This window comes from Netta rufina (assembly GCF_964035555.1).
Source record: "Netta rufina genome assembly, chromosome: 1".
Taxonomy (NCBI): Eukaryota; Metazoa; Chordata; class Aves; order Anseriformes; family Anatidae; genus Netta; species Netta rufina.
The window spans coordinates 152,601,948-152,623,308 of record NC_140123.1 but is presented as its reverse complement, the minus strand read 5'-3'; the positions used below and the strand labels follow the sequence as shown (position 1 = coordinate 152,623,308).

At 60.2% G+C, this 21,361-nt stretch overlaps 3 protein-coding genes across 4 annotated transcripts; all 3 read right to left on the bottom strand.

Annotated features, from left to right (window-relative positions):
• On the bottom strand, window positions 1–2,293 carry PDXP (pyridoxal phosphatase). Its single transcript, XM_084306252.1, has 2 exons — window positions 1,616–2,293; window positions 1–1,508 (listed from the first exon to the last, which is right to left on the bottom strand). The coding sequence occupies exons 1-2, from the start codon at window positions 2,226–2,228 to the stop codon at window positions 1,183–1,185; spliced, it is 939 nt and encodes a 312-aa protein (XP_084162378.1). The 5' UTR covers window positions 2,229–2,293; the 3' UTR covers window positions 1–1,182.
• A 1,245-nt stretch (window positions 2,294–3,538) lies between these two features.
• On the bottom strand, window positions 3,539–9,427 carry SH3BP1 (SH3 domain binding protein 1; the record flags this gene model as incomplete). The annotated part of the gene is made up of 18 exons (XM_084305488.1): window positions 3,539–3,828; window positions 4,304–4,404; window positions 4,564–4,693; window positions 4,897–4,994; window positions 5,135–5,251; window positions 5,360–5,440; window positions 5,762–5,843; window positions 5,932–6,043; window positions 6,133–6,275; window positions 6,371–6,461; window positions 6,569–6,637; window positions 6,743–6,875; window positions 6,996–7,072; window positions 7,147–7,258; window positions 7,341–7,417; window positions 7,541–7,645; window positions 7,852–7,894; window positions 9,366–9,427. The coding sequence occupies 18 exons, from the start codon at window positions 9,425–9,427 to the stop codon at window positions 3,539–3,541; spliced, it is 1,923 nt and encodes a 640-aa protein (XP_084161614.1).
• Window positions 9,428–12,009: 2,582 nt separating this feature from the next.
• GGA1 (golgi associated, gamma adaptin ear containing, ARF binding protein 1) lies at window positions 12,010–18,530 on the bottom strand. Of its 2 annotated transcripts, XM_084292454.1 has the most exons (17): window positions 18,423–18,530; window positions 18,247–18,331; window positions 17,977–18,052; window positions 17,491–17,589; window positions 16,532–16,655; window positions 16,067–16,167; window positions 15,710–15,790; window positions 15,191–15,328; window positions 14,987–15,068; window positions 14,454–14,561; window positions 13,997–14,152; window positions 13,595–13,659; window positions 13,284–13,462; window positions 12,901–13,178; window positions 12,529–12,698; window positions 12,280–12,390; window positions 12,010–12,197 (listed from the first exon to the last, which is right to left on the bottom strand). In XM_084292454.1, exons 1-17 carry the CDS (start codon window positions 18,451–18,453, stop codon window positions 12,087–12,089), a joined length of 1,995 nt encoding a protein of 664 aa, XP_084148580.1. In that variant the 5' UTR covers window positions 18,454–18,530; the 3' UTR covers window positions 12,010–12,086. The 2 variants fall into 2 exon arrangements, with proteins under 2 accessions (XP_084148580.1, XP_084148581.1); XM_084292455.1 differs by lacking the exon at window positions 18,247–18,331 and having other exon boundaries at window positions 18,423–18,465.
• Between the last annotated feature and the right edge of the window lie 2,831 nt (window positions 18,531–21,361).

Here is a 21,361-nt window from a genome sequence, read left to right as displayed (position 1 = left end):
TCCAGCCTACGCTCACACTTTATTATATACAGAGACACGGTGAGTGTAAGAACATCAACACGGGACGTGGACAGCCAGGGAGGCCCAGATAAACTGTCCCCCGCCCCCTCGGTGCAAACAGTCAGCATAATTTATACAAATAATACAATATCTGAACAATAAATAAGTCTGATAATTAAGATCAATAAATAATAATAATTAAAAAAAAACAAACGTAGAAAGACGAAGCAGCAAGGAATGGTTCGAGGGCTGCGACACATTCACAGCAGTGACAATACCAACAACATCTCACCTGCACAGCAGCAGCCGGAGCACAGACACCCCCCCGTCAGCCCTTTTCTCTCACCACACCATGGCAAAATCCACTGAGAAGGGGGAGGAAGGGGAGAGTCGTACAGTTCGCTCCTGCTGTGCTTTTGAGGTCTAGAAGCCCTCTCTCCTTCACAAGCCCCTTTGGAAAAGGGTGCTTGAAAATGAAATACAACCACAGACCCACTGTGCGCAGCCACAGCTTGTCTGAGTTGCTTGGCACACAAAAAAAAAAAAAAAAAAAAGGGACAAGGACAAGTCTCTCTTCCCTTTCTACAGTCCTTCAGACAGACATCGGCACGGTTGTTAACCGAGTCAGGGCAGGAGGTGGTAGGGGAAACATATCTAAGGAAGAGGGGAGAGAAGAGATGAGGCGAGGTGATGCTCTCTTCTGCTCGTGGGAGGCAGAGATGTTCTCGTTCATCGCTCCAGCACTCTCCTTCCACACGCCCTGCGAGGAGGGGGTTGCCGCGAGGGCTGTGGGGATGCAGCTCAAAAGTCGAGTGGAGGGACAGCAGTAAAAGGCCGCCGCTGGTTATCTAAGAGAAAAATGCTAAGACGGCTGTTCCCTAACCCCTGCAGCGGGAGAGGCCGTACAGAAACACTGATTTGACCTCAGGTCAGCCTCAAGGCCTCCAGCTCTCTCCCAAAGATGCTGGCACATGAGGGAGGATGGACTCTGTCCATCCCGGACAGCTCTCAGCAGAAAGGAGGCAGCTTGAGCCCTGCCCCTCCCTCCTTCTGCCCCCAGAGAAGGGTACCAGAACGTGAAGAAACGGGGAAACGAGGGAACACGGCGGTGAGAGAGAAATGGGAACAGATGGAGATCTGGGACGGGGAACCCGACCCCTCTGCCCTCGCGTGTGAAGGCTGCTACTCATCCAGGCCCGGTATCAAGTCTGCAATGCTGTCCACGTAGTAATTGGGCACCATATCCTTGGCGGCGGCACTGTCGCTGGCCATGTAGGCCTGCGCCTCTTCGAGGCGGGAGACACCCGTCAGGGTGAGGATGGTGGCGAGCCCGCAGTTCTTGCCGAAGAGGATATCCGTCTCCAGGCGGTCGCCCACCATCAGGGTGCGGGCCGGGTCGACGCCGAAGCGCTCCACGATGCACTCGAACATGTAGGTGTTCGGCTTGCCCACCACCAGCGCCTTGCGGCCCGACGCCGTCTCCACCGCCGCCGTGAGGCTGCCGGTCCCTGTGGGGGGGAGAGAAAGACACAGCAGAAAGCGGCTCAGCACCTGCAGGGACATCAGGACGGTGGTGGCCAAGCCAAAAAACAACCCTAATACTCCACAGGCTCACCGGGCGTCCGCCGGCCGTCGCTGAGCGGGTGCCAGGGGTCGGGGTCGGTGGCCACCAGCAGGCAGCGGGGGTCCCGCAGGTAGCCGCAGGCCTGCGCCAGCTTGCCAAAGGTGAAGCCCTCATCGTAGCCCACCAGCACGGCCCGCACCGCCTCACCCCCTGCCTCCCCTTCGCCCACCAGGCGCAAGCCGGCGGCTCGCACCTCGCCGCGCAGCCCCTCGCCGCCCAGCACGAAGACGAGGCCTCCTCCTCCTCCATCCCCATCCCCTGCATCCCCTCCTCCTCCTCCTCCTCCTCCTCCTCCTGCAGCCCCCAGGCGCTGCCTGAGGAAGAGCGCGGAGCACAGCGCCGAGCTGAAGACGTGCTCGGCCCGCACTCCGCGGAAGCCCAGGCGGCTGAAGCGCAGCTCCAGCTCGGCCACCGAGCGCCGGCTGTTGTTGCTGACGAACAGGGCGGCCTTGCCGCTGCGCTGCAGCCGCTCCAGCAGCTCCGGGGCGCCGGGCACGGCCCGCTCGCCAGCCCACAGCACGCCGTCGCAGTCGAACAGCAGCCCCTGCGCCGGGCCCAGCACCTCCCGCAGCCCCGCGCCGCTCAGCCGCCGGCAGCTCGCCATGCTGCTGCTGCTGCTGCTGCTGCTGGTCCTGCTGCTGCTGCTGCTGCTGCTGCTACTGCTACTGCTGCTGCTGCTGCCGCCCCGCCGCCGCGCCCCGCGGGACTGGCAGCCGCGCCGCCCACTCACCGGCCGAGAAAAAGGGCCGGGGGGCGGGACCCAGAGCCGGCGCCACCCGGGATTGGTTCAGGAGGCTCCGCGCGCCGCCCTGGGGCGCCCCCTGCTGGCGGCGCGGCTGGAGCTACGACGCGGTGGTGGCACGCGGGCGCCATCTTGCCCCCCCCCAGATAGTTGCAACATGCCCGTACCCATAGCCATAGACAGCCATACCCGTAGCCATACCCATAGCCATATCAATTATCAATACCTATATCCCGTTATCCATACCCATATTCATACCCATACCCATATCCAAACCCATACCCGTTATCCATATCCATACCCATATCTATTATCCATATCCACACCCATAGCCATATCCATTATCCATACCTATATCCATACCCATATCCATTATCCATACCCACACCCACACCCATGCTCATACCCATAGCCATATCCGTTATGCATACCCATACCCATATACGTTATTCATACCTATATCCATACCTGTTATCCATACCCATACCCATATCCGTTATCCATACCCGTTATCCATAGCCATAGCCATATCCAGTATCCATACCCATACCCGTTATCCATATCCATAGCCATACCCATTATCCATATCCATACCCATTATCCATACCCATACCCATTATCCATAACCATAACCATACCCGTTATCCATAACCATACCCATACCCATAACCATACCTGTTATCCATATCCATACCCATATCCATAACCATACCCATTATCCATACCCATATCCATACCCACACCCATATCCATATCCATACCCACACCCACACCCATATGCCTCCCACTCTTTAAATCTACTTTCAACATAAACATCCACATGTGTGTGTGCAGTCATTCTTTTGCTTCTTTTTAAATAAAAACCTTTCACTGGGGAACCAACCGCTTGCCTGTTCCTCTTCCCAGTCCCAGCTTTGAGGCGAAATGTTGGCAGAATGGTGGCGGTGTGCTCGCCAACAGCCGCTGCCGGGCCTGTCCCTCTGCCTGCTAGGCCTGCGACATGGCGCTGTGCCCACTGAGACATCTCCCACCCACAGACAAAATGGCACAGGGCCTCCCCTTCCTTCTCCCCTTCCCCTCGGGAGGAAGGCTCTTGGTGGAGGATGAGGACGGGGATGCAGGCGAAGGCCCGCGGCCGCTGGGAGCTGATGGTGGCCCCACACCTCGCTCAGTCATTCTCCGCCATCGGCGATGCCACCAGTGGGGCTCCGTCCCCCCGCTGGCCCCTCGTCCGAAGCCCAGTCTGGGGTGGCGGTGGTGGCCTTGGCGGAGAGAGGCCCTGGGGACGTCAGGGACTCGCGGCTGTGGCGTGGTGCCGGCTGCGGTGGCAGTGGTGGCGGGATGGAGGGAGCACCCATCCGTCGCGGCCGGGCTTTGGGGCTGGTGGCGTGCTCAGGGACCGTACTCCGGGGCTGGGCCACGGGTGGTGGCACTGTAGGTCGAGCTGGGGCCGGGCGCTTGGCTGGAAAGAAAGCAGAGGGTCATGGTGCTGGCTGTGGATCTCGGGTGGACTGATGGGCACGTTGACCCTTGCCCAGCTCCCATATTGGAGTCTTGAGATGAGGGAACAGAGCACACAGTTTTTGGGGGTCTTTTCCCACCCTCTTCCATTCACAAGGGGATATGAGGTTTGAACTGGGGACTCTACCCCCTTAGAGGACCAGTCACGTCCATCCCACAGTCCCACCTTGGCTTGGGTGGTGTTGGAACTAGCTGATCTTTAAGGTCCCGTCCAACCCAAGCTGTTCCATGATTACAAAATGAGGGGCTGGATCTCAGCCACGCTGCCCATCCTGAAGCCCTTCCCCTCCCATGTGGCAGCCCTAGCACCCGGTCCTGCAGGACGTGGTGAGATGAGGGCAAACAGGACAAGGTAGCGTTGGTGGGGTTGTCTGCCCTGTGGGCATCTCCCAAACGTTGAGCCTGCATGGTCTCACTTTTGCGGATGGAGTCACTGGCTGGTGGCACCGTGGCTTCGGGGGATGGTCTGGTCACCTCTGTGGAAAGCGGCTGAGTGCTCACTTCGGGGTCCTTCGTGCTGGGGGAGAAGGGGACAATCAGGCTCTGGCTGTCCCGTTGGTGGCAGGGGTCAGCTCTTCTGTGGGGCACGGTGGTGGTCCTGGCCGCCCCGTGAGGACACAGCCCATGGGATGGGGTGGGATGGAGGTGAGGAGCCCCCTGCTCCTTCCAGACTTACCCTTCTTCATCCGGGAGAGCCGGGGAGCTGGCTACGGGGGATTTGGGGGATGGCTCTTCTATAGGAGTGTCCTTGCTGAGTCTGACATCCGCGGGCGGCGTAAACATCCCTGAGACGTTGAAATCTACATCTGGGCGGGGAGAAAGGCCAGGAAATGCTTGCTGTGCCTGTGCTAGACACAGAACATCCATGGCAGGAAACTGGAGCTGCCCGGGACGTTCTTCACTTGTCCCTCTGCAATTCGTGGTTGCAGCAGGACCTGGTGCTTTGCCTCGGTGCCTTTCACCTCGTGCCACCACCCCCTGAGGGCAGAAAGGCAGAGCGAAGCCCTACCTCCGGGGAAGAGGGTGTCCGCGTTCTGGATGAGGGCCTCCACGATGCCCACCACCTGGATGGAGGAGACCGAGGCCAAGTCCAGCTGCACGGGGTCTCTGGGAGGCAGAAGCGGGGGAGGCATCAGCAAAGGATTTTGGGGAATTAACCCATTTTATGCTCATTCAGGAGGGGTAGAGCCCCAAAAGTGCTTGGTCCCTCCCCTGGAAAACTGGCATCCCACCCAGCCAGACCTCACCCTGTGCTCGGCTGTGGCCACAGCAGGTTGGGGCCCAGCACGATGGCGATGTTGCTGGGGGTCATTTTATTCACCTCCTGGTGCTCGGCCAGCTTGGCCAGAAACTTGATCAGATACCTGTGGGGTCAAAGGAGAAGGTAAGAGGGCAGTGAGCGTGTATTTGGGAACCAAACGGCTGCCCCTGATGGTTGTGTGGGGTCCGAGAAGCCCCGTCCCACAAAACACCTCAAATTGTTGTAGCTGTCCTGGGGCAGGCGGCTGCAGGTGTCTCGCAAGCTCTGTACACGGCTGTCAACGTCCTTTAAGCTGCAAGAGAGAGAAGAGGGAGGGGAGGAGACCTCAGCTTCAGAGGACAGAGATGGGCATGGCACGTGATGGTGGGCATCATCCCAACTTCTTGCAGTCAAAAAGGCTGCAGCTTTCCCCCCTGCCCTGCCTTGGTTTTCATTGCCATGCTCATTTCCAAGCCCAGGCTGAGCTTCAGAGCTGTCTGAATTTCTCCTGAGCACCAGCCAGGCGGCAGCAGGACCCACACACTGTGGTTGTGTCTCCCCATGAGACAAACGAGGCCGACCGCGGGCTTTTTTTTTTTTAACCCCGTGGGGCTTTCCCCCCTCGCTGACCCACCTGGCCACTTTGACCCACTCGTCGTAGAGCTCGAAGGTCATCAGAGGCTGGGGCAGCTCCCGCAGGTAGGACTTCAGCGCACCTGGAGGGGAGCAGCAGGGGCGATGGAGGTGAAGGAGTGGCAGCGCCTTCCCGACCCCATTCCCCTGCCCCATATCACCGTCACCCACCGGCCACGGCGTGGGGGTCGGAGTAAAACTCCTCCAGGGCATTGGAGCCGCTGGCCAAGCTGCTCTTCAGCTTCCTCAGCACCGAGGCGCCCGCCGCCAGCCGAAAGAGCCCCTGGGGATGGAGCGAAAGGATGAGGTGGGGGGGTGGTTTGTTTTTTAGGGGAAAGGGGCCCGGGATATGGGGTGAGGAGTGCTGCCCACCTCCTCCCTCATGCCGGAGGCCAGCAGCATCATGACGCAGGCCTCGATGGGCAGCGCGATCTCCCGGCCCAGGCTCCTGAGGTGGGTCTCCAGGGGCACGCCGTAGTACCCGGCCACCGGGGCGTCCGCGGTGAAGGAGGGCTCTGGGGAAGAGAGGGGGATATATAAAAACATATTTTCCAGCCTCGCTGGCCGTGCTCACAGCCCTCCCCAGGCTGCCTGGAGAGCCAGCGGGTACCTCTCTGCCTGTGGCTCTCCTTCAGCTCCGCCAGAGCCGAGTCCAGAGACCCCAAGGACTGCCGGTGGTACTGGGCTTGGATTTCCAGCAGCTGCCAAAGAGGGGGCACACGGCTAGCATGCGGGAACCCCCCCCCGGGCTTTTTTTACCCCAGGAGATGCCCACGCAGTAAATAGGACTTGCAAAGACGGGACTCACTCTGATGAAGTAGCTGGCGTAGCTGTCCTCCTTGGTGGAGAAGTGGTAGAGGTCAGCCATGTACTCGTCCTGGGAAGGGAGACAGCGAGAAGAGTGACCTCCTGCCTCCTGCCCGGGCTTGGGGCAGCTCCCTCTTTCTGCTCCCCCTCGGAGGAGAGGCGGTGACGTTCTCACCTTGCACTGCTCCACCTTCCTCTTCACCTCCTCCTCCTCTTCCTTCAGGATCTCCAGTTTGTTGGCAGAAGAAGCCCCCGGGACGGCTCCAGCGCCGGCGCTGTTAGCGGAGCCCTTGGCAGCTTGGTTCAGCCTTTGGGGGGGGAGAGGAGAGGCAACACCCAGCTCGTCAGAGAGGATACAGCACAGGGCAAATGTGGAGAAGGGGCATGGGCACCAGGAGGAGGACAGGAGGGCACAGCCTGCCCCGTACCGGCTCTTGATGGCGTTCCAGTCGGAGATCAGCTTCTGGAGGGTCTTCTTGCGCTTCAGGATGATGGGCAGCTCCTCCTGGGAGAGAGGGGCCGGGGTGAGGGGCAGAGGTTTGGGGACGGGGCAGCAGAGCGGGGGCTGGCCGGGGCTACCTCGCTGAGCTTGTTGAGGGGCTGCAGGATGTCGCGCTCCACGGCGATCTCGAACTCGGCCAGGATTTTGGCCAGCGAGCTCTGGATGCAGCAGCCCATCTCCAGGGCTTTCCTGCGCGGGGGAAGAGAGGTGAAGCAGCTGCAGGCTGGAGCTCTGCAAAGGGTTTTGCCACCTTTCTCCCAGCGGCACTTACCCGAGGCTGGAGTCCGTGTCCAGCTCCTTGAAGCTCTCAGCCATCGTCATGGACAGAGCCATCAAGGGCAGCTTCTTCTGCACAGAGCCACGGTTTGGGGAAAAGAGATGAGCCGATGTGTGGCAGACATGCTCTTCCCCTGCTCCAGCTCCCCGTTGGCTTTGGGGCTTGAAGAGGGCCCCTTTGGAGGCAGCACTCACCACTCGCTTGTCCATCTCGGAGCCGCAGTGCCCCTGCAGGCAAGCCTGGAGCCGCTTGGACACGCTGTGCGCCGCCCGCTTGGCCGGCTCGATCCTCTGCTCGATCTGGGGGTGGGAAAGGGGCACCGGTGAGCCAGCTGAGATCAGCCAGCGCCGTGCCGAAGCTGCCGTGCCAGCCCCGGAGCCGCCCTGGGGCAGGCAGGAGCGTCCCAGCCCCGTGATTTGGAGGTGTCGGCGGGGAGAACAGCCGGGCACGTCCCCACGCGTGGCCACAAGCCGACGCACGCCCGCCGAGCCAGCCCACGCCTCACCTGCAGCAAATCTTCCGTCAGGAGCTCGGTCGCTTCTTGGGCTCTGCAGGGGAAGGAGAAGAAGCCATGAGCAGGTGGGGTGACCCCCTCGGGGAGGCAGGTCCTTGCGCATCTCACCCTCCTCTCTTTGAGCTCCGGGGAGGTGCTGGCTGCTGCCCGGCTCATCCTACACGAGGCAGAGTGAGCCCAGGAGAAGGGAGCACCAGGAGCAGAAGGCTCAAAATGTCCTGATGGGACAGGGCCACTGCACCGGTGGGAAATTTGGGGGTAAAACGTTCTGCCCCGACTGCTTCTTCCTCGAAGATGAATCCAGGGCGGCTGCTGCTGAAGCCCCCGGGGGAGGCTCTGCGGAGCAGGTAGCGGAAATCTTTGGTGCCGCCAGAGCTGCACTTTGTGGCCAAAGCGGGGACCTAACCCAACGGCAGCCCTCGGGGTGCCGAAACGAAAGTGGCTGTCTGGTTGGTTTTGCAAGCAGGCGTTCGGGCGAAGGAAGCTGCTGGTCTGCAGCAGACTCAGATCAAAAACCCCAAGGCGAAACCCAAGAGGCGCTATGAGCTGCCAGACCCCCGCGATGTGTTGCAGAGGGGAACCCTGGCTTGGAGGACCCATCCCCTCAGAATTCCCTGGGAGCTGCCTCGTCCCCTTGCCCGATGGGTTCACGTTTCTCTTTTCAGCCTTTGCAAGAAGAAGCGACGCAGGACGAGCCCGTGGAGCCACAGGAAACGGGGGCGGCGGGCTCGAAATCATGTGAGACCGCGGCCCACGGCGGAGAGAGGCTCTGCAGTGGGGCAAAAAGCTCCCCGGGGAAGCAGGAGAAGCAGCTCCCTGCTGGGAAAGGCCAGAGGAGCAAGGGGCGAGCCGGGCTGCAGGAGCTGTGGCAGCTCTGCCGGGGTGGTTGGAAGGACCCCGAGGACGTGGCCGGTCCCACACAGCCTCCCCGTGCTGGGGAAGGCAGGTGGCGGTGCGCGGAGGTGGCTGTAGGATCGAGGGGGCTGGGGAGGGAGGGCCCAGCCCTGCAATTTCAGTTCTGGGTTTTGCAAGGGAAGAGCTTTGGAAAGCCGAAGAGAAAAATAAGGAAGCAGCGGAGGTGGGACCGGGCTGGAGGGATCCGTGTGAAGCTGTAGGTTCTCCGTGGGTTCTCCAAGGATCCCCGGTCCTCTCCTTGAAGGACATCCCGGGATGACCAGACGCAGGGCATCGTGCTGAGCGGGGAGAGCGGCTCCCAGCTCCTGTCACCCTCCTGGTCACCGCGCCGCCCAGGGCATGAGGCTGGAGAGACCCTGCCCACGGCCCTCACGTCCTGGGGAACCCAACCTCGTACCCAGGAGAGGCAGTAGGGCCTGGGGAACCCATCCGTGGTGAGCAGCCCCTTGGCTTTGGCTGAAGATGCTCAAACCCCGAGCTCACCCCACACTTTTTCCCTCTTCTTTACCCAACTGGGGAGCCCAGCCCAGCTTGGGGCTCACCCTCCAGCCCCTGCGTCCTGCCCCCTCCCAGCCCAGCGATGTCCTTACCGGCTGGTGGCATTGGGATGGGACAGCTGCTGCCGCATGCGATTGAACTGCCTCTTCATCATCTTGAGGGCGAGGAGGAGGCCAGGAGAACCCTTTTTTTTTTTTTTTTTTTTTTTTTTTTTTTTTCCCACTCGGCTGTCCCTGCTCAGCACCCCCGGGTCACGCTTGGCATGGGACGCCCGCGGCCCCCTGGGCTCCCCGGAGCCACCGCGCCTGGTGCTGTTGCCCAAGCCCCTCTCTCCCTCCTCGCTCCTTCCTCCTTCCCTCGTTCCCCCTTTCGCTCTTCGCCGCCTCGTCCCCTCCCTCGTCCCTCCCTGGGGATGCCCTGCCTGCTTTCTCTTCCCCTCCCGTGGGCTCCTTTTCTCTCTCTCTCTCTTCCTCCCTCCTCCTCCTCCTCCTCCTCCTCCGGCCGCCCCTCGCTGCGGATCAGGTGAGCGCAGTTCGGAGCTCCTGCTCCGCTCTGTGTTCCTGTCACCACCCCACAAGTATAAATAACTTCGAAGCCCAGCCTTAAAGGGGAAATATTATTACAGCAAACACGTAACAAGGCAGGACAAGCATAAGCCGCTGCAGAGCCCAAGCGAAGGGCCCACGCTCCTTCCTGCTTTCCGCCCCGGCTGCCGCCTTTCCCCCGCACCCTACCTGCCCACCCCAAATTTTGGGCACCCCTCCACGGCCAGCAAAACCTCCCCCCGTGCCCCTCGCCCTGCTTTCCTTCCCCTCTGAGCCCCCGCAGAGCTGTGGTGAAGGGTTGGTGCCTTCTGCCCCGCGGAGGCCCCCTTCCTCCTGGCCCCGGGGCCCGCAACCTCCCCGTTCCCACATGTCGCAGAGCTGCAGCGGGGCCCCGCTCGGTGCCAGGGCGCAGCTCCTGCCCGAAAACCACCCCACCCAGGGGTTTTGCTCCTGCTGGGTGAGCTGCAAGCATCGCTCAGCTGCGGCTACCTGCAGCCGGGACTTTCCTCCTCCTCCCTCCTGCGCCGAGCTGCTGAAGGAACTGGCAGCCGAACCCAGACGGGAAGCGGTCAGCTCGTGGGTAGGGGCAGCCAGACAGCAGCAAGAGGGGAAAAAAGGCTTTTAGGGCCACCACAGCCGTGCCCCGAAGCCCCAAAAGCCCAGGAGCTGCTGGGCCCTGCAAGAAAACTGCCCCACGGGGCTGTTTCTGACCAAGCAGCCCACAAAAACAGCCCCGCGGGGTGCAGGGGGCTGGGGGCACGGCCCCTGCCCAGTGCCCGCTCCCCCCCAGAGGGAAGCAGCGCCCGGCTCGCGGCGTGGAAGTGACTCGAAAAGGAATCGAGAGCAGCTCGGGGACTTCCAGCATCCCCCTCGCCCCGTGGGGAAGCGTTGCAGAGGGTTCGGGTGAGCAGGGGCAGGATGCGAGCTGGGAACTGCCCCTGGCAGGGTGGAAACAGCTCCCGGGAGCAGAGGTGGAAACCCCACTCCTGGGGTGAAGAGGCACGGGCTCAGGAAAGAACTCTTTATTTCCCATAAATACAGCAGATTTCTTCGCGCCGGGCGTTTTTTTTTTTGTTTTTTTTTTTAATTTTTTTTTCCCCCCCATTTGTTTTCTTCCATTTACAGAATTCGCACTGAAAATATATACAAGTCTGTTCTGGAACCAAACAAGATCTGCAAAGGAAAAAAAAAAAAAAAAACAACAAAAAAAACCAAACCCCTACAAAACCCTGAAGAGACCAGAAAGGGAAGTAAGACACAGCAGAACCCCAGCACAAAGACCTCGCTTCCCCCTCTCCTCTGCCACTCGCTGCCCCCCAGCTCCCAGCCCTCTTCTCCTCTTTGCTGCCCCAAAATCTCCCAAATCCTCTCCACCTGGTGCAAGTTTCCTTCTAGCTCCCGTGCAGGAGCACAGCTTGCCCCCGAGATCCACCTTGGGGAAGGGAAGCAGCTCCTGGGGTCGCAAACCCCGTGAGGACGGGGGCTGCCGGGGCCGTGCCACCCCCTGGTCTCCTCCCCGCTCTCGTGTCACAGTGATCAGGCGGCTGGGCGAGCCCCCTCCCCGCTGCAGGGAGAGAAAAATTGGGGGAAAAAAGGTGCACAGGGCACAGCCCAACCCCTTTTTCTCCCCCCACACACAGCGTGGCGCCGGGCTCCCCGTGCAGAGCTTCGTGGTGCCCCCTGGTGCTGCGCCCTGCCCCGCTGCCCACCTCCCTCCGAGACCTCTGCCTGCCGCTGGAAGGAGGGGGGTGGCGGAAAATCCCCCACACACACCCCGAAACGAGGATGGGTGGTGCTGGAGACACCCAAAGCCCCGTTCAGCCTCGTTCTGCGCCAGCTCCAGGGTGAGCCCAGCAGAAAAGGGGGCTCAGCTCCCAGGAGAGGGCAAGGGGGAAGCCCCGAAAACCCAGCGTTTGCTGACACAAAAGCCCTAAAGCTCCCCCATCCGCACTCCCCACTGCGCCCGGAGGGGAAAAGCAGGGTTAGAAGAGAAGCCAGACAAACTGGAGAGGGAGAAATGCCTTCGGAAGAGCAGGGGAGGCAACCGCTGGCCCACGAGAAGCTCGCCTGCGCTTCTTGGCCCTGCGGGACGAGCATCTCCCGGTGTCTCTGCTCTCATCCTGGAGGCAGGCTCCCTCTGGGGCAGAGCGTGAGCAGCAGCAGCAGCAGCAGCCCCCCACCCACCCTCCCCTGTCTCTCCTCGGGCTGCCCCAGCCCTCCCCCCACGGGGCCGTTTTCCCAAGGACTCCGCGCTGTAGTGCCTGAAACCTAAAGGTTTCCCCAGGATTCCGGTGGAGGGAACTGGTCCACGTCCCCCATTTCATTGTAGGTTTGCTCTCCCATGGTGAAGGTCAGCTTGTATCGTAGCCTCACTTTCTCCTGGAGATGGAGGAGAAAGGGAAAGCGGTCAGAAGAGGTTTTACCTAAGCAACGAGATCAACCCTAAAGGTGCTGGGGTTACCTTCTGTGGGTTGGCGAGCAGCAGGACTTGCGTGATGGCACTGGGGTGGACAATGGGGTTGAAGGCCGGCAGCTCCATGCCCGAGGGAGGCTGCAGCTTCACCTTCATCACCTGGGGAGAGAGGAGAGCATCCCGTGTTCCCCCCACCATCCCACCGAGCCCTTCCCCTCCACCCAACCCCACCCCATCCCGCGAAGGGACGATCCCACGGGGAGGATTTGGGGACCCGACCCCCGGTAGCTGCCTTACCTTGGGGACAGCAGACTGAAAGACGATGTTCCGGATGGGCTGCGGGGCCGTGCTCAGCATGGAGATCACCACCACCAGCACGTCAGGCCGCTCGGGCAGGGCGTCCTTGGCGAAGTGGAAGAGGACCCGAAAGCCGTGCTGGTCGTACACCGTCACGGGGAGGATGCTGCCTGCGGGACAGGCAGCGCTCGGTTGCCTGCAGCGACCTTTCCCCAGCAGCCACAACCCTTCATCAGCCTCCCTCAAGCCCACCAGAGAAGCTTCCCTTCCACGGGAGCACCCCCTTCACACCCTTGTCCACTTATCTCTTCCCTGATGTGCCTGGATCCCTCCCAAATCGCCCATTTTCCCCCTTTTTTCGCCCCGGCTCACTGGGTTTGATGGACTCCAGAGGCACAGTGATGTTGGCCAGCGAGATCTCCTGGGGCAGCGTGGTGGCAGGAGGCCGTGCCGGGCCAGGGGCGCTCCCCGGCGGCGTGCTCGCGGTTTTGGGGTGCGCGGCGGGGGCAGGCACCTCCGAGGGCAGGGGCGGAGGGGGGTGAGGAGCGCCCTGCAGCACGGGCAGAGCGCTGGGGGCGGGGGCTGCGGTGCCGGAGCCGCTCCGGTTCTGGAGATCCCTCAGGGTGAGCCGGGGAGGTGGCTGCTTCTCCCTGCGGGGTGAAAAACGGAGGGTGAGGAGCGGAAACAGCAACGAAACCTCCGTGCGTGGAAGCTGAGGGTGGGGAGAGATGCGAGACTGCCCTGCCCCTGCTCACCATCGCACTTGTTGGGACTCTGGAGGCAAAGACTGCTGCAGCAGAGCCTTGCCCAGCAGGTCCAGGTCGTCCAGGCCGCTGGTGCCAGCCGAAGGTTTGGGGGAGGACGTGCCCGCGTCCGCTTTGAGCGGCGGCGCTGCCACGACGGGGGCGACGCTGAGCTCGCTGCTGTCTGACGACTGGGGAAGGAGCACACAGGCAGGGCCGTGCATCAGCATCAGCCACGAGATCTGGGACGTTTCCTTCCCTATCCCGTTCTTTTTCTCCGCCCACCCCTTCCCCACCCGCTTCCACGGCTCCCGGCGCGTTACCTGGAAGCTGTTCCAGCCGCTGCTGTCGGCAGCCGGGGCAGGATGCGGGGCTGGGTCGTTCAGGCCTGCCAGAGAGGGGAAAAAAAGAACCGTGGAGCCAAGCCACCAAGTGGGTGAGGGCACTAAATGGGGCCTGAAATAGGGCAGCTGTAACTGAGGTCCCTCTGATCAGGCAAAACACAGGAGCAGCAGGGCAGAGCCACCACTGCAGCCTCCATCCTTGCACGGGAAGGAGCAGGGAGGGTGGTGGTGGGGTTTTTTGTGTTTTTTTTTTCGTGCCATCTCCCTCACTCCAAGTGAGGGATACTTCTTGGTCTTTCACGATTGGCGCAAGAAGCGCCAGCTGCTCAGGCTCTCCGGGGTTGAGGACATAGAACAAAGCTTTTGCTGCTGCCTCCTCACCTAAAGACATGAGCTCATCGTCCAGCAGCAAGACAGAGCCAGCCTGGTCAGGCACGGGGGCCGCCGAGCCACCCGAGAGGGTGGGCACGGCTGGGTAGGAAGGGCCTGTCGCTGGCAGGTCCAGTCCCGACAGATCCAGAAGTGCTGAGGTGCTGCCTGCAGGGAAAAAAAACAACGAGGTGAGAGGCAAAAACCTTCTCTCAGTCCTCTGAGCGTGCTGAGAGCCACTTCCCATCCTCCCTCACGCCTGGGAGAGGGAAATTCCAATCTCCTCTGCCTTCCAACCCCCTCTCTTCACGCATCAGTCGTCTCTACAAGCTATTTCTTCATCCCAGTCCAACTCTGAACTCCTGCAGGTTTCACCTTCCCACTTCTTCCCATCTTTTACATCAGAGGAAACCAGCAATAGGGTCTTTGTGCTTGATCTTCTTATTTTCCACTCCCCGGGTCTCCTCACCTCGAAGGGGCCCGGCCGTCACCTCCCCGTTGATCTCCTCGCCCCGCACGAGCTGCTTGTAGAGGTTGATCACCTGCGTCAGGTTGTCGTTGGCTTGCAGGATCTCCGCTGAAATGGAACAGATAGGAAAAAAAAATTAAAATCGTAAAGAAACGGTAAGAAAGAAGTAAAGAAATGGTAAAATAGTAAAGAGGGGGTGACTTTTACACCCCGCTCAGCCTACTCCTTCAGAGCAATTCCCCAGGACCTGACAGCATAGAGCATTTTGGCCATTGTTGCTGCAAACTTTCTTGAAATAAGTTGGTATTGCAGCGTGAAGTACAACCCAGCGAGTACAAAGAGTGGAAGAATTCTGTATTGCTGCTGATCGGTGCCATCTGCTCACTAACCCTAACTAACCTCCAGCGAGCCGCCAAGCCACCCCAACCCAGCAGCTGCTGATATTTACCACACCACAGGTAGCCCAAGCACAGAATCCTGAGAAAAAGAGGGAGTGAGGAGGAGACAGAGTGAGAAAAAAGTGAGAAGCTTACCCAAAGCTTCATCGTTGTCTTCTGTGTCACTGGCGAGCCGGAAAAGCATGGGCCTCATGCGCTCGCAGCGCTGGTACAGCTCCTGGGGGGAGATAAATGGGCACTGAGGGGAGCAGTGGGTGCTCGGCTGTGGTGTGAAACAGACAGGAGGAGCTCGGGAGGATAACGATTGCTCATCTCTGCTCAGCCCGAGCCTCTCCTCACCTTCATGAGGTCCTCGTTGCTCTCCGTCGTCTCGCCCTTGCTGTAGTTTGTCACCATCTCCGTCAGCAGCCTCACGTTGTTGTTCACCTCCTCGATGGCGTTCACCCTCTTGGAGATCTTCTCCATGCGTTTTTGGTCCTGGGGTGGGGGGAAGCAGGTCCTTGCCTGTCAGCACATCGACTCCCGGGGCTTTATCACAGCAACGCCGCCCCCAAAAGCTGTCTCCACTCCCGTGGAAAACCCCAGACCATGCCTGCAGCAGCATCTGCCAGACGGGGCTGGAGATGCCACAGATTTTGCGCTGCAACCGGAGTTTTTGTGCCACAGAAACCACTCGGAACCACTCCTCTGAGCAGTCAGAGAAGGCACAAGTCACACGAGGACTCTTTGGCGTTGCTGCTGCAGAATTTTGGCAGCTGCTCTGCACCTTTGCCTAAGGACAGAGAGCCGCTGCCCCCGTGGCACCCAGCTATCGCCCCCGAGGCCGTGACTCCCTGCCCTCCTCCTCCGCAGCCTCACCTCCTGCACCATCTCCTTGATGAGCTTGTTGGCGGCCCGGAGGTCCTCGGGATGGGAGCTTTTCAGGAGGCGAGCCAGGATCTGCAAGAGAAAAGGCAGCTCTGAGCCCACGCTGAGGGGACGGCCGCCGAAATCACTCCTGCAGCGCTGGAGAGAGGTTGAACTCGTCCTCCTTTCTCCATCCTGGTTCTGGTTGAGTAAGAGGAGCCTTTTTCTGCAGAGTCCCTGCATTCAAAGCCTGCCCCTGCCTGCCTGCCGAGCACAACGGAGAGCCCGGAGCGCAGTGACACCAGCTGGGGCAGGCAGAAAGCAGCGAGGACGATGCTCTGCGCCCCTCTCCCCCCACAGACCCCATACCTTTGATTTCTCTTCGTCGTCAAAGATGATGTTCTTGGGACGAGGGGGAGGCGGCGGAAAAGGAGCATCCTCAGGCAGTTTGGGGTCACTTTTCACAATGCCTGCAGCAGAGACCCACAGAGCCATCAGGAGATCTCACCCTCTGGGGGACGCACTCACCCCTGGGGCGATCTTCCCCGAACAGCCCATCATTCCCGGCTGGAACCGAGGGCTTTTGGGGCTGCTCCTGCCAGCTCTGATCCCGAAATGAGTTTTTTTTTATGCAAGAACTGCTGCCCCAGCCCCACCAGCACCCCGCCTTGGACAAATCCAGCTCCAAATCCACTCGTGCTGCCAAACCACCCATATCCTTCCAGCACCAACCTGTTCAGCACGCCATCCCCTGGAGGAGATAACCCCTCCACCCCATTCAGACCACCAGCAATCCCCCTCTCTGCCCAGCCAGGAGCCCCGCAGGGCTCTCACCTTGTTTCTTCAGCATCTGGTAGGCCTCCAGGATCTTCACCTCGTGAGGCAGCCCCAGCGTCCAGCTGTACATCAGCTCCAGGATCTTGGACTTCACTTTCTCTGGCGTCCGGCTGCCGAGATACTGGAGGAGAGCAGAGGTGGCCTGAAGCCGATCCGAGCTGCCACAAGCCTGGCCCGTTCCCCTCCTCCCCTCCCCCAGGAGAAGCGAGCGAGGCAGCTCCCAGCAGCGCAGGGACAAAGAGGAAGCAGGCAGGAACGCTCACGAGGCCCTTGCAACGCGCCCTCTCGGCTTCCACCGCGGGAGGTGGGAGAAATGGGCGCTGGTGCTAAAAAACAGTGAACGTGCCACCAAAAGAAATCGTCTTGGTGCTGATGGCATCCCCCAGAGCAGCCTAGAGAGGAGGCCGTGGGATCTGACTGTTACTGTCCCCGGCTGTTCATCCTGACAGATCACAAGCTGTGACTGACAGCCTCAGGTTTTCCCCTCGTTATATTTAGTCTGCGTTCCCTTAACCCCCTGCTTGCTGGCGACACGAGCTGCCTGCCCTGGCTGAAGGAAGGAACAGCAGCAGCAGCAGAGGAGCAGGCAAGGAGCTGGTGCTTCAAACAGGCTCGCCAGAGCACTGCTGCCCAGGCCTGGGCTTGCCCTCGGAGCGTCTCAACCCGGCTGGGACACCCTGGAGAGCCAGGGTCACAGCGTCAGAGCCGAGGGAGGCTCCTGAGCACACACAAAACCCAGCAGAAACACAGCAAAAGCCTGCTCCAGGCACACGGATGAGCTGAGAAGTCTCACAAGCGCCGGTTGCATCAGGGCTGGCTGGCCCCCAGCCTCCTGCAACAAGAATCAGCCAGGAGCAGGTGAAAGCTCACCAGAAACACGGACTAAATGTCCTCCCAGCATCACCTCCTTCCCACCCGACGGGGGTTGCCTCCAGCAGGACCCCCGCGGGACCCACCTTGGGTGACACCACCTTGATGAGCTCGTTGAGGAAGCGGAACTTGCCCACCTCATCGTGGAAGCGCTTGCCGCAGCTCTTCATGCAGGACTCCAGCACCTGGGGAGAGCGCCGGGTCAGCCGGTTTGGGATTTGTCCCCCCCAGAAACCAGGCTTTCCTCACAGTGCCTTGCGAGGACGCCTCCATAGTGTCCCCCTCCCAAAGGAGAAGGGGAAGGATTTTGAATTTGGGGTCAGTCTTTGTGCAGGTGGCTCGTTGAACCATGGAATGGGACATCCGTAGCGTCCCAGAGCCATCTGGAGGTGGAGTGGGAGCTCTCAGACGCTGGCTCGCAGCTCCTCCACCCCTGCATTGCCACCTGCAGCCCGCCTCCCGCCCCGTGGATGCACCAGGGCTCCCTGAGCACAGCTTCCCAGACACCCAAAGCTCCTTTTTGGGCTCCCCAAGCCCAGCTGGAGGAACCCCACACCCCCGGCAGCCCTTACCGTGAGGGCTTGGATGGCTTCCCATTCCTGCGGGGACTGGATCTTGTGCGCCAGCAGCCGGGTGGCGAGCGGGGGGCTGGACAGCAAGGAAAAACCTCATTGCTTAGTGAAATAAACCCAGTTATGGGCTTTTCCTTGAAAACCAAGCACAGATACAACCCCAAACCACCCCAAAGCCTTATAGGAACCCCTTTATTAATGACCCAGCTCCCCACAGAGCCCCTCAGCACCCCGCCACCGCCGCCCCTCGCCCCCCCGGGGCCCACTCACCCCTCCAGCTCCTTGTTGAGCTGCTCGCAGAAGGCGCCGATGCCGTCCCAGTCCATCTCCCTGTTCAGTGGGCTGGTGGCCTTGTCTGCGGGCGGCACAAGGGCGGCCTCAGCCCGGGGCCGGGCCGAACAACCCCCCCCAACCCCCCCAACGCCCTCCCCGCCTCCCCTACTCACTGATGCGAGCCTCCAGCGTCTCGGGCTCCATCCCGGGCCCGGCTCCCCCCCGGCCGCCCCCAGCCCCGCTCCCGTCCCCGCCGCCGCCTCAGCGGGGCCCCGCCGCGCCGCCCGCCCGCCGCCGGGCCATAGAGAGGAAGCGGAAGTAGGCTAGAGCGCCGCCCGCCCCGCCGCCGGAAGTGGCCTCGCGCGGAGCGCGCCCCCTACCGGGCCGCCACAAGGGGGAGGTGCCCGAGGTCCTCCGGGAGGGCATAGAGAAAGGGGGGAAGGGAGGCTAGAGCGCCGGATGATGAACCGGAAGAGGGGTGGTGCTGGCAAGTGAAGCCGCTTCCGGCGCTTCCGCCCCGCCGTGGTGGTGGGGGGGCGGTGTGTCCTTTAAAAGGACACAGCCCGCCCGCTGCCGCGCATGCGCGCTGCGCGCCGCCCGCCCGCCCGCCCTGAGGGGGGCGCTGGGCGCGTAATGGCGGCGGCGCCCCTGAGGGGAGAGGAAGTGGGGGGGGGCTCGGGGTTAATAAATAATAAAGGAACCACTCCTGCTGTTAATTTATTGTCGTTTTTGTGACAGGGTCCGGCTTTCTGCCCGGCCTCAGGGCTGCGGGGGCGGCTGGGTTGGGTTGGGTTGGCGGGTGGTGGAATCCTGGAAGTAAATTGAGGGGGATAAAACATAAACCGAGGGAAATAAAGCGAAGGGAATAAACTGAGCGGAATAAACTGAAGGAAATAAACCCATAAACTGAAAGCCTCCAGGAATGTAAACTGTGCTGTCTCTCCCCTTCTGGCTCAATCAGGGCAATCCCCTAACCCCGTGGCTTAACACACCGCTCCTTTTCTACACGCTCCAGCGGTCCCACGAGGAACAATGTGCCTTCTCCTTTTATTTTTTATTAATAAATAACACCGCTGAGCGGTGCCAACACCGTGACCCTTGGGGAACGGAGGCCTCCAGCTGCTGGGAGAGCCGGGGGTGCCTTGCAGCACTGACCCCGCAGCTGGCAGGCGAGGGAAATGCCCCGGTGTCGCGCTCCTAAATGGCTTTTCCGTACGGATACCCATTGTCTTCGCGGGGATTTTTTGGCCATTAAAAAGCGCTTTTTTTGGTGCCTGAATGTATTATTATTATTTTAACTCGCTACCTTGCATCACAAAGCTTTTTTTTTTTTTTTTTAAGGGCCTTTCGGAGACAATTGCCACATCCTCTCCTCGGCCGTGTTCAGGCACGTTTTTAGGCGAGTTATTTTAGTCGCGTGAGTCAGCCCTGCCTGTCGCTACTACCTCCTCAGAGAACCTTTTTCTGAGAACATTTAAATCAGCTTTAGGAAACCGGGGCCTAGGTACTGCTATTCTGGGCCGTGTCCGACCCGTGCAGGAGGTGTACGTCTCCCCGGCCCAGAAAGCGAGAGTATTTCTGACCAGCGGTTTTTCAACCTAGTGCCTCACAGCCCCCTTTTTGCTCAATTTTCAGCCTGCCCGAGTCTTGAGGTGTTTTATTTTCTTCTCTTTGGCAACACCCAGTCGTTATCAAGAAGGCTGCACCTCGTCTCGGCTGGTTGCAAACAATGGGAAATGAACTGGAGCGTGACGCTGGTGTTAGCAGCGGCGGCTTTCCGAACCTTTCTTTTCTTTCCCATGAGCTTAGCTGGCTCTTTCCCTCTTGGTTGCATCTGCTTGCTGTGTAACGAGGGACAGAAGTGCAGCAAAAACAAGAGATTTCTTCATTTTTTTTCTCCCTGCAACGGGGCTGGGTGACGCCTGAGAGAAACCTTTCTCGCCTACCTCAATTTATTTCTACTGGTGGCTGGAATCCCAAACCAGATCTGGAGCCTTACTGGAGCGAGACACTCTGTACTGTAATTAACAGTGATCCAGAAGGAAAAGACTGGCACTATAATTAGCTTGCAGCCAGTTGCAGGGGAAGGTGATTACGCACAAGCCGGAGGCCTGGGTAGTTTGCATGCCAGAGAAACAACAGCTTTTGCAGGGCGAGGGCCGTGCCATGCCAGGCTTGGCTGGCCCTGCTGTCCCACAGAGGGCAGCAGCAGGCAGGAGAACCGCCTGCCTGCTCAGCCTGGGCTTGGCAAACGCTGCTGCTGCCTTTCCAGCCGCAGATCCTGGGTGAATCATGCCCCAAACCAAGTCGGGAAAGGTGGGAGGGCTGCAGGAGTGGTGTCTGGGTCTGCAGGGTGAGGGGTTTTCCAGGCAGGTGGGACTCCCCACCCAGGCAGAAAGGCGCCGTCACCCTCGCTCTGTTCCCACGTTCGTTTGGGTTCCCTGCAGTGTGTGGCTGGGGGAAACCGTGCCATGTTTTCAGGTGTGCTCATGTGCAATAGCGGGAGGTTATGTGTGCTTCTTCTTGTCCCCGGCCTGTGAAGTTAGGTTCCCTTTCCTCTGTCACATTTCTCTTTCCGTGGCAAGGCTTTCTGCCAGCGTCCTTTCACTTTTCCTGCCTCTGTATTGTGGTCTTCTGTTCCCTTTTCTCATTTTCCTTCCCACGGCTGGCTGCGGCAGGCAGTTCCTGTGCTTTTGGCTCAGTCACCTTTGCTGCTTTCCCTTGGAACAGGGCTGGCAGCTCCTTTCCTGACATCACCTCGGACCATGCACCTCTTACACAATCCCCTGGCTTTGCAGCCCTGCTATTCCCTGACCTTGGCTAATCTCCTTCCTTTTGCAATACTTCTGAGCACCTTTCCCAGCCGAGTGTTGCAATTAGAGAGGCAAGTATAGAGTTGCAGCCTGCTCCAGAGGGAGAGCAGGTTTGCGCTCCTTTAATCTGACAGGAAATTTCTTCTTCCCTTTCATATGCAGCGCTTTCTTGTGGCATGCAGCTACCCACCAGGATTGCTCCCTTCCATTTCTTTCAGCATTTCCCTTTTTTTTTTTTTTGCTGCAGGAAGGCCTGTCCCCAGTGATCAAAGACATCCTACTACAACTGCAAGAGCAGA

What these genes read in the sequence shown, in the direction of transcription:
- GGA1 (XM_084292454.1), bottom strand. Translation starts at nt 18,453, where the DNA reads ATGGAGCCCGAGACGCTGGAGGCTCGCATCA. An exon ending in CCAGATGCTGAAGAAACAAG is followed by an intron (nt 16,168 to 16,531) that starts GTGAGAGCCCTG and finishes TCTCTGCTGCAG; the next exon opens with GCATTGTGAAAAGTGACCCC. An exon ending in ACGACGAAGAGAAATCAAAG is followed by an intron (nt 15,791 to 16,066) that starts GTATGGGGTCTG and finishes TTTCTCTTGCAG; the next exon opens with ATCCTGGCTCGCCTCCTGAA.
- PDXP (XM_084306252.1), bottom strand. Translation starts at nt 2,228, where the DNA reads ATGGCGAGCTGCCGGCGGCTGAGCGGCGCGGGGCTGCGGGAGGTGCTG. An exon ending in CGACGGCCGGCGGACGCCCG is followed by an intron (nt 1,509 to 1,615) that starts GTGAGCCTGTGG and finishes TCCCCCCCACAG; the next exon opens with GGACCGGCAGCCTCACGGCG.